The sequence below is a fragment of the Mytilus galloprovincialis genome, chromosome 3 (assembly GCF_965363235.1).
Source record: "Mytilus galloprovincialis chromosome 3, xbMytGall1.hap1.1, whole genome shotgun sequence".
NCBI lineage: Eukaryota > Metazoa > Mollusca > Bivalvia > Mytilida > Mytilidae > Mytilus > Mytilus galloprovincialis.
In genome coordinates this window covers 89,921,045-89,934,685 of record NC_134840.1, presented here as the reverse complement: position 1 = coordinate 89,934,685, position 13,641 = coordinate 89,921,045, and the positions used below count along the sequence as shown (strand labels likewise).

Below are 13,641 nucleotides of genomic sequence, written 5' to 3'. Positions count from 1 at the left end.
TTACGTAAAACAAAGAGAGATTAGAACATTTGTTCAGGTAAAAACATGATATGAATGATTTGAAAACATAACATTCCCTCTGAGTAGTAGAAAGTAACCATGAATGAAATAGTTAATGACTATTATGAACTATAAATGTAAATGCCTAATGGCAAAAGAATCACACCTGCAGTGTATCAACAGGTGTTCATTAAGACAACACATATATTTGAATACATGCCAACATTTTTCATTGTGGTAGACATAAAAGGCTACATTAACTAGCTTGAAATGCACAAATGAAAATCAAAACAGTACATTCATTTTTTCAACAGTTAATGATTTTCTCATAGTTAAAAAAATCCTTCTTTAAAACAAATATACTTCGAGTTTAGATGAACAGTAACAAATAGTTCGTATTTCGTTGGTGCTTAAGTAGCGACTAATTTTTATTTGAGATACAACACATTTTAACGCATGTGATGCATTAAAAACCTTTAATAAATTAGTACGACGGCATTTAAGAATAGCTTTACCGATTCCCAGGCTAAACGAATCATCACATTTATATAAATCTACATCCCAAATGAATAGCACACTGCAATTTAAACTGGTATATCTATAGAATTTCAGAGTTAATAACGACAAAGGATTGTCAGCAGAGACTGTGTAGAAGTATGAAATTGAACACGAACGAAAAGCACTGCACGAATAAGAATCCAGTTGGTGCCAAAGTTTTTAATTTTCTTATTCAAAATCCTTCCCGAGGGAGTCGATGCTCCCTAGACCAAGCAGTGTTGTGGTCTAAAATGGTAATAGCCAGGCTCAGACGATTAAATATATGCCTTTGTATGTCCAGGTGATCTCAAATGTCGACTGAGAAGAAGGTCTGGTTTGCATTCATAATCTCTCCCATTGACTTTAATGACTTTAATACGTTATGTAATGGCTTTTCTGACTCGACAACATACTACATTTACACTGTAAGAGATAAACAGCATTCGTAGGCAAAGAATACGGAAACGTCTGACTTGCAAGTAAACACCGAATACCAAGGCTATTCCACTTTACAGAATATTTCTTACTTGGTACAGGCATTTTCTTATGTAGAAAATCGTGGATTTAACCTGGTTTTATAGTGCAATGCGATTTGGTGCCACGATATCTCAGTAGAATGAGGTCGAATACCGGTAGGGAAGAAAATAAAATTTGCTTCTGCAAATTTACAGATTTAGCATAGTGGTATTTATACGAATTATATATACAGAATGTTTTTTTTCAGCCTTGTATCACCATCACTGGTGATCCGATGGTTAAAATTTGTCGTACAGTTGTCACTGGTTCAGACATACTTATAATATAAGTAACCCTGTGACTGCACCCTATAGTTATTTGTAAGAACCTCTACAATAGACAATTCAGCTGATCTTAAATAAAATCAATCTTCATGCCTTATATATTATGCACTGTTTTATGAGGTTCTGTCTGAATCCGTTCTGGTTTTCTTGCTTCCAGGGAACTACTTGTAGATATGAATTTGTTGTACTAGATACATCACTTGCTGTTACGTCTGACAGAGGCGGAACGTACAGATTAGGTAGCAGTTACCTATGCCATCGGTATTGGATTCAACCCGGATTTTTTAAATCATTGATTATATCAATTGAGTGGATAAAAGTGTACAATCTTTTATCAACACCATTGTCCTTTCTATATTAGTAAATTTGCGAGTTCTACAGTTTTTGAACACCCTCTCTCCTCCCCAACAGGAATACAGTTACTGTGAAATGCACCCTCGGGGTAATGAATTGTGCCGTTTCCTCTCCTCCCCCAACAATAATCTGGTCGTTGTGAATACGCGCAAAAACTATCAGAAAGAATATCACCTTCACAGAAAGTTATTTACAGGAAAAAGGTATCAGAATCGTGATTTAATTTATCTGGGTAATGAATGCATTGTGGCGTTTATAGGACGGATGTAAATTGTACGAAATTGTATATATTTTGACAGATTGTTAGATCGAAATATATTACAATTGTATTCGTTAAGAGTCCCATGATTTCGTATTATTTTGATGATGTTAAAAACGAAGCTGATATATTGGTGTGTTATGTCATAACAAATTATTGATTGAAGATCACCGGAGAATTAAGTTTAACCGTTCCTGTGTAAGACAACAAAAAATAAAGTAGAAATTGGAAAGTGACACCTTACATCGATTTTTCAAAAGATGTATCATGGCATGGGAAGAACATCGCTAAACGGAGAGTACAATGTTTCCCTAGTAGGATGTTTAGCTGTAAGTTTAGTTGGTCATCTAATTTTCTAATATAAGCAATTTTTTTTGGGTCACTACATGTATATACAATAATTCAAAATTTAGTTGTATGGCGAAAGTAATAATAATTTTGATCTATTTCTATAACCTTCATGAACGTTTAACACCGGTTACCAAGTATGAGGAAGTTAACTTATATTATTTCTATTATCATTGAAATGACTTTATTCATTTATTCTACAATTCTAATTTTCTATTTTCTACCTGTGCTATATACGATTTATGTGAAGAATGAAAGAAACTGGTGTTACAAGAATTATCAGTATGTCAACAATTTACACGACAAACTATATGCCATCCAAGGTGAGAAATAACATAAAACTAATAATTTTTTTTATCAAAGCAAAGTAGCTGGGAATATGAATACAATCCCCATCATTCTGCGGGGAAACAAACGTTTCATACTCTTATAGACGGAATTATTCATGACCAATTCACAGTTTTTGTGAAACTTATTATTAAAAACAAAACATATAAACGTGAAACATGTTTCTTCGTACAAGCTATTAAAGATACTTTGTGCACTCATTCTAATGTTCTAGAATAATTACAATTTTTCTCCATATCTACTCTTAAAACAAAACTACATGACATAACATTAGTATTATCAAAAGATAATGACCCGGTATGTCCAAATATACTCATCATAAATACCAGGATTAAAATTTCATAAGCAAGGTGCGCGTTTTGTCCACAAAAGACTAACCAGTACCGTTTGAATCAAAAACGTTAAAAAAGGACAAATAAAGCACAAAGTTGAAGGGCATTGGTAAACTAAAATTACAAAATTTTTGCAAAGTACAGCTAGGGTAATGGAAAATGTCTTGGTAAAGACAATCCTAAGTATTTCGAAAGTTTTTTTAAAACAGTAGATCTATAATTAAGATCATATCAATTATAAATTATGCCAACACAGACTACTCTGGTAATACCACGATGAAGACAACTTCCAACAGCAGTGGCACCGACATAGTGTTTGTGAATAAACTCATCATGGATAACAGGATAAAATTATGTATTTCAGACGCGTGTTTCGTCTACAAAAGAGTCATTATTGACGCTCAAATAAATAAAAGTTAAACAGGCCAAATAAATCCGAAAGGTTTTGCTAAATACAGCTAAAATGAAGGCGAATTGTGATCTATTTCTCGGGAAGGAGATCTTAGTTATCGGACGCATGGAATTTATAAGATTTTCGGAAAGTCTAGTTTTGTAAACAATAAACTTATAATTATGACCATGTTCGGCGTATATGTGAAAAGCTATGTGATAATCCATTTAAACAAAGTATTTTAAGTGTAACAGAGTGCAACGAGATACCAGTACAACAAATAATTATAGAATAACTTATCGAAGAATACAAATAGAGAAAAATATTCAACAAGTGACCGAACAACACATTAATATACGAATGCGCGCAGCGCATGATTTAATTATCAGTGTTGTTCTGTCACGATATTTTTCGATATTTGAATTCTTTGATTAGTTATTCTTTTTATTACATTGGCAAATGGCTTTTGTTTTTATGAAATTAAAGTACAAAATGTAAGGAACTATATATTTTTCTACGCATTTACAATTTGTTTTGATTCAACGTTATCGACATCTTGACAACGCCTATTGTTGAATGACAACAGATGAGTGAAATAACCACGTTTATTTTACATGTAAAATTATCGGTTTTTATTTCACTGGAAAATCAATGTAATTCATTGCAACCAATGTAATAAACTGTTTTAATGGTTCTGAGTTGAGCATAAATAACTGCCTTTGCCGAAACATGGGAGGTAAAAGTATACACATTTTTTTTTCTAAATCAACTTGATTCAACTTGGCCTACAACTGACCGCCAGAATTAAGAAAAAAAATTGAGACCACACTTCATTTGTTGAAGACTTCATCATTTCGTCGCAACGATTTAGTTAGAATAACTTGACACACCCACTAGTACCACATTTTTATGCTTATGTTAGTCTAATTAGAAAACCAAAGTGCCCTCCATTAAGGCGACCAGGAGAATTACAGTTCGTATAACGTCATACTAAAAACTTTTTTAAGAGAGAAAAAAACAAAAGATACTATTTCTGTCAAGACACCTGTTATGATTTTCACGATGGTAACCATGTACATTCATGGGCTTTTACTATTATGTGAACAAAATAATTATGATGTTAAGAAAAAACTTTTAAAAATGTATAGCCAAATTAGTCCAAAATATTTTTCCTCATGTACTTTCAATATAAGAATTAGGAGCTAATTCATATTATAAAGTAATTTATGTATTTAAAATATTGAATACGAATCGTCGTATAAAAATTTCAAGAGTCTGGATACTGAGATTGGTGTTTTGGACTAACAGTCTACGAGATGCAGAACCGAAACATTTTTATAAACTCTAACGTCAGATAACAAGTATATAAGAGTCCGAGAAATTAAACAACATGCTTGGTTTAACATCTGAAAAGTACAAAGTAGATGCATTTGTAAGCATCTCATATTTACTGAAAAATAAATTAATGCAGATGAATCGTTTCAACCTTACTATTATAAGACTTTAGATTTATTTAAGTAACAGGCTGTGAGAGAATTTATCTTATTTTCATAAAATACACATTTGACATAAAAATGAGTCATTGACAATGTTCAAACATACTTAATAATCATAAACGAAAGAAGATTTATGCAAAATAATGAAATGTTATTATTTTATCATGTCTCTTATCTTCAGTAAAATATGTGAAGGTCATCTTATCGACTTCAACTATGTCTGGTTAAAGGTAGGCAAGCGTATTTCAAGTGACATCATATATCAAAGAAACTACAAAAAGTATAAGAAGAAATTGCAGGTGTTGTATATAAAAAATGAACCTTGAAAAAAAAAATTGTTATATTAGCAATTTTTTTTCTTAGCATTTTCGGAACTCAGTTTATTTTACTTTTCATTGATTTTTCGTCTTCTGATCAACCAACTGATTTTAGGATTCGAAATACATTAATTTATATCAAGGACTGACATAATAGGAATAAATGGTTCATAAATTGCAAAACGTAAAAAAACGCTATGCTACTTTGATGCGTCCGGAGCCTTTTGTTACTTGATTCATGTTGAAAAGATTAAAACTATCTAAGTAATTTGATTTAAATGTAAATGAGACTGATTCAAGATTTATTTTGGTATATTTTTTTAGCACACAAATATAATGTAGTCCAACAATGTTAGATTTGCAAATTTGAATTAGGAAAGTTTTGTTATTTTCCCATAAGTATTTGCACTCCTGCACATGTGACATCTTGGCAAAACCGCGTGCATTGTGTCCAGCGCCCTAGACCACTCAACAAGCTCGGCTTAATATAAACATAACTCTCGATAGTCGAGTAGTACCTTTCCTCGACGGAGTTGTAACACAATTCATGATTTATAGTAGCTAAAAGATGATATACCTTCCAGATCCTTAAAAACGTTTCTACATATTCTTGTATAGCTTAGTTGGTTGGCGCTGGGAAAAGTACAGGCGGTGTTGCCACGATGTCTCAGATGCAAAAGTTTGAATCCCGCTAATGCCAATTTTCCGATCTAGCTATGTTACACTAAATTTGAGACGAAACACATATAAATTATGGTGTTAACTACAGGTTAGTAGTTTAATGAAGAACGTACATTGTATGTTGTGAAGTTGTGACATATTTAGATATTTATTATAATATGAATTGTAAAAGGAGTAAAAATATATCTAAACCATCACTTTATTTCAAAGAATATACAAATATATATTCCATTGACTACTTTAGATTCATTATTATTCGTTGGATACCAATTTTCTTGGATTCGTAGAAACAGGTGAACCACGAATTCATATGTTCAACGAATTGCAAAGTTTCTAGAGGCTTTGACCGCAGAGATTAGTAGTTCAACGAATTCAAGTATACATGAAAGTCTCAATCATCGAAACTTGATACCCACGAAAATAAATGAATCCACAGTATACAATTTTGCTAGCATTAAAAAGGGGTTAATCATCCACCGTTTTCATTGGAACAAGACAGGCATATGGTAGTTGTTTTTCAGTTCTGCTTATTGAACGCGTTTGATTTGTAAGTTTTTATGGACTTACCCCTTTCGAATTTTGTTTGGAGTTCAGTATTTTTGTTCTACTTTTGTTAGAGCATATTTACAATTTGAATAATCCGATAATTGTCTACTTATAGTTTATGTTGCCTGACTACTTGTTTAACAGGTGTATGTAAAAAGCATTGTTTTAACAAAGTTTTTTTTAATGAAAATTACTAACTAATATCATAGCTGTCAAATTTGTTCAATTTGTGACAGTGATTTACGAGATCTTGAGTTTATAAATGCAGCTAACACCAATTTGGAAATATAACGGTTTAAACGTCAATCATGTATACAAATTTGCAAGTGTTTTTTTTTATATTGAGACGAAGAAATGTCTGCCTCTCTACATGATAAGATGAAAAAAATTAATTGAACAAACTCTTTTTTTTTTTTGTGTACTTAGCAGTTTTACGCGAATGGGTATGATTTCATTGTATAATCATTTGACATTTTGAATAACAAGTTGTGTTCTTAATATAAGAACTGTAAGTAATTAATTTAACAGTTATACGTAAATCAGATCATACCATTAAAATCCTTAGTTTAAAGACAAATCAATTTGGAGAAAAAAAGTGATCGTGTAAATTACTGTCTCTTATGGAACGAATATAACAACTATGATACTAGTGAGAAAAAAAACATATAGACCAATTAACTCCGTTTCACAAACACCTGTTGGAATAGAAGTCAGTAAATATTACTATAAATAAAACTATCAATAGATTATTGGAGTTGTAAGTATATGCTAATTTGTATTACCACTGGAAAAGTATATATTATGTAATTAATAGCTCTGGGCATAATATTGCATATATATACAAAACTGACGTGGAAAGGTAACACCCGGCCACCGAAAGCTTCATTTTTATGAATCTCAGGTGGTCTTGTGGTCTAGCGTACCGGTTACAGTGCAGGCAATTGGGTGTTACGATATCTCAGTAGCATGGGTTCGAATCCCGGCGAGGGGAGAAGCAAATATTTGCGAAAGCAAATTTACAGATATAATATTTAGACGAGTTGTATGTACAAAATGTACACAGCCATGTATCACCATTATTGCTGGTGATCCGATGGATAAATCTGTTTATACATATACATATATATATATATAGAACCCATCTAAATATCAACCCAACAATGTTAGATCTGTAAATTTGCTTTCGCAAATTTTTTGTTCTTTCCTCGCTGGGATTCGAACCCATGCTACTGAGATATTGTAACACCAAAATCGCCTGCACTGTCGCCGTCCCGCTAGACCACACGACCACCTGGGCTATAACTTCATTGACTAATGGTTACGTGTATGGTCTTGATTTACTGATGAGTCTTGTGCTTCTGACGTACAAAACTAAATCCTAGTATTCATGATGAGTTTTATCACAATAATATGTTACTTCATAAAAAAACCGACATATCGTTTATAGAGGCAGTAGATGTTTATTGCAACTATCTGTTATCTAACTAATCAAAAGACTATATGCTTTAAAATGTATCTTATTGATAGTTTCTGTTTAATGTTCGTTTATAATAGTTTTTATTTATAACGATTACTGTATAAACAAGACCATGATTTCCCCCCTTAACCTTAATTTTCTCACTTCAAATCTAGTTGTATATGTTTGGATTAGAGATATATTTCATAGGATAGTTGTAGCCGTTTCCAATTTTTACTTAATCATAAATTTTAGGGTTTCCAACATACTCTTTTAAATAAAAAAGCATTCAGTAGTTTTGAAAAAAAAACCAATAAAAGTTTGCTCTGAGAATTTTTTTATGATTTGTTTGTTGTAGTCACTCATTCAAACTTCAACAGCATTGTGCGTCACTATATCTGATATGATTTTGTTGAAGAGATTTATATTTTTATGTAAAACTGACAAGATAGCTTTTATAACGTTGAATCTGTCACGAATGCAGGAAAATAGAAAGAGATACATGCTCTCTCTGGTTTTGCTGTGGACCAAAATTGTATGTATTTTTTTTGCCTCTTATGTTCCTGTTCTGCTATTATTGAAATTGGATTGTATGGCTTTAAATTAAAATTAGAGGTCTTAAGAGCCTGTGTCGCTCACCTTGGTCTGTATGAATATCAAACAAAGAAAACAGATCGTCAGATGGATTCATGACAAAATTGTGTTTTGTGATGGTGATGTGTTTGGAGATCTTGCTTTACTAAACATTCTTGCTACTTACCATTTTGTCTATCTATAATGAACTTGGCCCTTTAGTTCCAGAGGAAAATATTTTGTAAAAACTAATGAAAATTGTTAAAAATTGACTATAAAGGGCAATAACTCCTTAAGAGGTCAACTGACCATTTTGATCATGTTGACTTATTTGTAGATCTTACTTTGTTGAACATTATTGCAGTTTACAGTTTATCTCTATCTATAATAGTATTTAAGATGATAACCAAAAACGGCAAAATTTCCTTAAAAATTACCAATTGGGGCCGGCAACACAACAACCAGTTGTCTAATTCATCTGAAAATTTCAGGTCTGATAGATATTGACTTGATAAACAATTTAACATCTTGTCACATTTGCTCTAAATGCTTTGGTTTCAAAGTTACAAGCCAAAATTTACATTTTGTCCAAATGTTCTTTTTATAGCCATGGCGGCCATCTTGTTTGGTTGGCAAGGTCAAGCCACACATTTTTTAAACAAGGTACCCTAATAATGATTGTGGCTAAGTTTGGTTAAACTTGGCCAGTAGTTTCAGAGGAGAAGATTTTTGTAAAAGATTACAAAAATTTACGAAAAATTGGTAAAAAATCACTATAAAGGGCAATTACTCCTTCAGGGATCGTCTGACCATTTTGGTAATGTTGACTTATTTGTAGATCTTACTTTGCTGAACATTATATTGCTGTTTACAGTTTATCTCTATTTATAATACTATTCAAGATAATAGCCAAAAAACGGTATAAATTCCTTAATATTGTCAATTCAGGGGCAGCAACCCAACAACCGGTTGTCTGATTCGTCTGAAAATTTCAGGGCAGATAGATCTTTACCTGATAAACAATTTCACTCCCATATCAGATTTGCTCTTATTGCTTTGATTTCAAAGTTATAAGCCAAAATCTACATTTTACCTCTATGTTCTATTTTTAGTCATGGCGGCCATCTTGGTTGGTTGGCTGGGTCAAGCCACATATTTTTTAAACTAGATACCCCAATGATGATTGTGGCCAAGTTTGGTTTAATTTGGCTCAGTAGTTTCAGAGGAGAAGATTTTTGTAAAAGCTAACGACGGACGACAAGTGATGAGAAAAGCTCACTTGGCCCTTTGGGCCAGGTGAGCTAAAAAAAACGAAAAATGGTATGAATGGCTATGAGAAAAATGTTCAACAGATACAAAATGACGTAGAAGTTTGCAATAACATTACCAAACAGCTTTAAAACAGTGACAAAAACCTATACTACAACAAGTTATCGAAGGTGATGACAAATTTAAACAAATATTACAGTAACGGTCTGGTTTTTATGTAAAATATTGTTTATACACTACTGCGAATTCATTAATATTCGTTGTATATCAATTTTCGTGACTTTCGTGGGTCCAGGGGAACCACGAATTTAAATATTCAACGAATTGCCAATTTTCTAAAGGAATGTATGCACACTATGTTAAAACCATCAAATTAAATATCGACGAATATGGAAGTTTAACTCAAACCACGAAAATCTATACCTACGAAAAAAATGAACACACTGTATATATTATATATGAGACACTTTTAAAGAGCGATTATTCATTCAATTGATACAAGTCTTAAAGAGGCATTGTTAGAACTTGTTACTCTTCAGTCGTTGCTGATGGAACTAATTTGACATCTATAGAAAACCCCAAATCATATTGAAGAACCGCCCAAAAACATTACCCATATTCTTATCTCAATGAAACGTCTTATATGACACACAAAACATATTAAACCGTACTGCATCAAGTCGTCTAGCACTAGTAAATTCTTATTATTATTATATACGGAATCTGGCTGTGTTATCTAAGGAAAGGATAACTCACCATTCCGACGGCAATCTGTCTTCCAAATGATAATAAATCTGCCGGATTAGGCAAGTCTACATCTCCATTTACATAGTACACTTCCTCCTCTCTCTGTCAAAAATGAAATTTTACGTGGTATGAGCGATAACTGTTTACAAATGTTAATTCGGAATTATCTGATTATCAGAATAATAAAATCATAACCTTGAGAAATGCATATAAGTTAAGAGACACATACACAGTATTCAGATCTTGATATGTTGAACACAAACTACAGTCAATTCAATATAAAGCATTGCACTATTAAATTAACAGACATTTTACATTTCAATGACAACGTACAACACTGTAATATATGTAAGTGTAATTCTAGATATAAATATAAAACGTCCGACATGTTAATAACGGACACGTGTTTTACCAGTAGTTTAACAAATAAAACTTATAATACACGTAGTCATGATGATTTGGATTGTAAGTCCTCTAATCTTGTTTACGGAATTGAGTGTACGTTGTTTGGTTTGATATTTTGATATAAGCGTCACTGATGAGTCTAGTGTAGACAAAACGCGCGTCTGGCGTACTAACTTATAATGCTGGTACCTTTGATAACTATTTTTAATATATGTAAGCGAAACAAACAGCAGATTAAACACCCGAATGAATGGACATAGGTCAATTGTGAACGATATTCATAACCAATAAATCGTTTACCAAAATTTCAACCAAATTGACCATTCAGGAAATTCCATTAAAGTTCGCATTTTGGAAAACATTTATCACCACACCAATAATTCAACATTAAGTACATCGTTTCGCAGACAAAGAGAAGAGTACTGGGTCAGAGAATTAGGTACTGCAACACCTTATGGATGGAACGATAAAATAGATACTGTAGGTAAGTTGAGTAGCCCGATCTGTAGTTCAGTGAATGTGACTTCAAACTACTAATGGATTCTGTTGAGGGTTATGCAAAAGAATGGGTAAAAAGAGAAAAGGTTGAGGTTGACACTCTTTCAGAGTGGGTAAAATCAATGATGTCATTGATTCAGATAAGAGTAAGTAAGCTTAAAGGGTCAATGAGCACAAAAGCTCCTTCCATTTTTAAAGACCCTCAGGTCATAGAGGAGTGGTCTTTTCTCCATGACAAATATGTTGTCGTTCCAGCTGACAAAGCCTCACACAATATTCTTTATATTTGCAAGAAACACTACATCGACTGCCTGATTAAGGAACTAGGGATAAATAACACACTTGGAAATCCTACATATACACTAAGTACGCTTACGAAGCAGGAGATCCTGGAAAACCACAAATCGGTTCTAATCTCCTTTGGTGTTAATCCACAGGATGAAGACCAGGATCTTCCATCCTTATATTGGATTCCTAAGCTTCACAAGAATCATTATCAGGAAAGGTATGTTGCAGGTTCTCCCAAGTGTTCCACTAAACCCCTTTCTAAAGTTCTTACTACCATACTCACTGCAGTCAAAGGAGGACTTCAGAAATATTCCGAAATGGTAATTCAAGAAGTGGTATTAATTTGTGGATACTAAAAAATTCAAAAGAGTTACTGGTGAATTTACAATCTCATTAAAACATTGTACCAACATTAAAACCTTTGATTTTTCAACACTTTATACCACTATTCCACATACTAAACTTAAAACTCGACTGAAAGAACTCAGCTTATGTTTCTTTAACAAAAAGGCACTAGACATTTTAAATATCCAGTTTCGGGCTGGAATTCAGCTTACTTTGTGAAAAATCAAACAGAGTCAAGGAAAAAATACACCGACGAGGATATCACTGCCATGCTAGACTTTTTAATTGACAATAACATTAACGGTACCAATTTTCCTGCACCAGATGCGCATTTCGACAATACATGTCTCTTCAGTGATGCTCGTGGCCAAAATATTTGAAACCAAAGCTTATATAAAAGACGAAGAGCTATAATCAAAAGGTCCAAAAAGTATAGCCAAATTCGTGAAAGGAATCAGAGCTTTGCATGAGGGAGATACATTCCTTAATTTATAATAATTTCTAACATTTTGTAACAGCAAATTTTAATAACACAAAAAATCCGTATTTTCATGCCAGTACCGAAGTACTGGCTACTGGGCTAGTGATACCCTCGGGTACTAACAGTCCACCAGCAGAGGCATCGACCCAGTGGTAGTAATAACCTTAACGGTACCATATTTGTTGAATTTGGAGGTTTGGTCTTCAAATAGACTATTGGGATCCAAATGGGTACCAATTGCGCTCCTCTACTTGCAGATTTGTTTTTATATTCCTATGAAGCAGAATTTTCCAAGGGCTTGTACAAAAAGGACAAAAAGAAATTAGCCCAGTCTTTTAATTTCATCTTTCAGTATATAGATGATGTACTGTCTATAAATAATAATAGATTCAGTGATCACTTACATTTAATATATCCAAGTGAGCTTGAAATTAAAGATACTACCGACACTGATAAATCTGCTTCATATTTAGACCTTTTTCTCGAAATGTTTACTGATGGTAGGTTGAATACCAAAATTTAAGACAAACGCGATGATTTTGATTTTCCTATAGTCTACTTTCCATTTCTGTGTAGCTACATCCCAGTGGCACCAGCATATGGAGTATATGTGTCTCAATTGATACGTTACTCTAGAGCTAGATCAAAGTACGTTGATTTTGTTGAACGAGGAACACTGCTTTTTCAAAAGTTGGTAAAACAGGGCTATGAATCAATCAAAGTAAGGTCATCACTCAAGAAATTTTACAGTCGCCATCATGAGCTGATTTGCCATTATGACAAAAGTGGGTCAGAAATCATATCTGATATTCTTCCTCAGCCATAATAACCTTCCATCATTACCGAACTGAAAAAAGCCAGCTGCGTTGGCTATGATATGACGACTATAAGACACGGTCTGTTTCAGAAAATCCCCAATATATTCGTTATACGTCATCAAAAAAATATGTTTTCGTATTTCCTAGCAAATTCTTTTGAGATTTAAAAATTTATCTTGACAGGATTAGTAACAAAAAATATCAATAGGTCAAATTAACAAGAACATACAAATTGAGAGTACTCGTAGTTATTGACTACTGTAAAAAGTAAAAAAAAAAAAACAATTAATTATAAAAATTAAAAACCAATTGTTCAGAGAACAATCGAAGATCTTTCCACATCAAGGAAATT

At 32.8% G+C, this 13,641-nt stretch overlaps 1 protein-coding gene across 1 annotated transcript in view; it reads right to left on the bottom strand.

Moving 5' to 3' along the window:
• Positions 1-13,641, bottom strand: part of LOC143069320 (uncharacterized) — a 164,561-nt gene that overhangs the window by 46,905 nt on the left and 104,015 nt on the right. Inside the window, exon 22 of the mRNA XM_076243889.1 lies at positions 10,464-10,556. Coding sequence (XP_076100004.1) covers positions 10,464-10,556 — 93 coding nt within the window. The remainder of the gene's footprint in view (positions 1-10,463; positions 10,557-13,641) is intronic.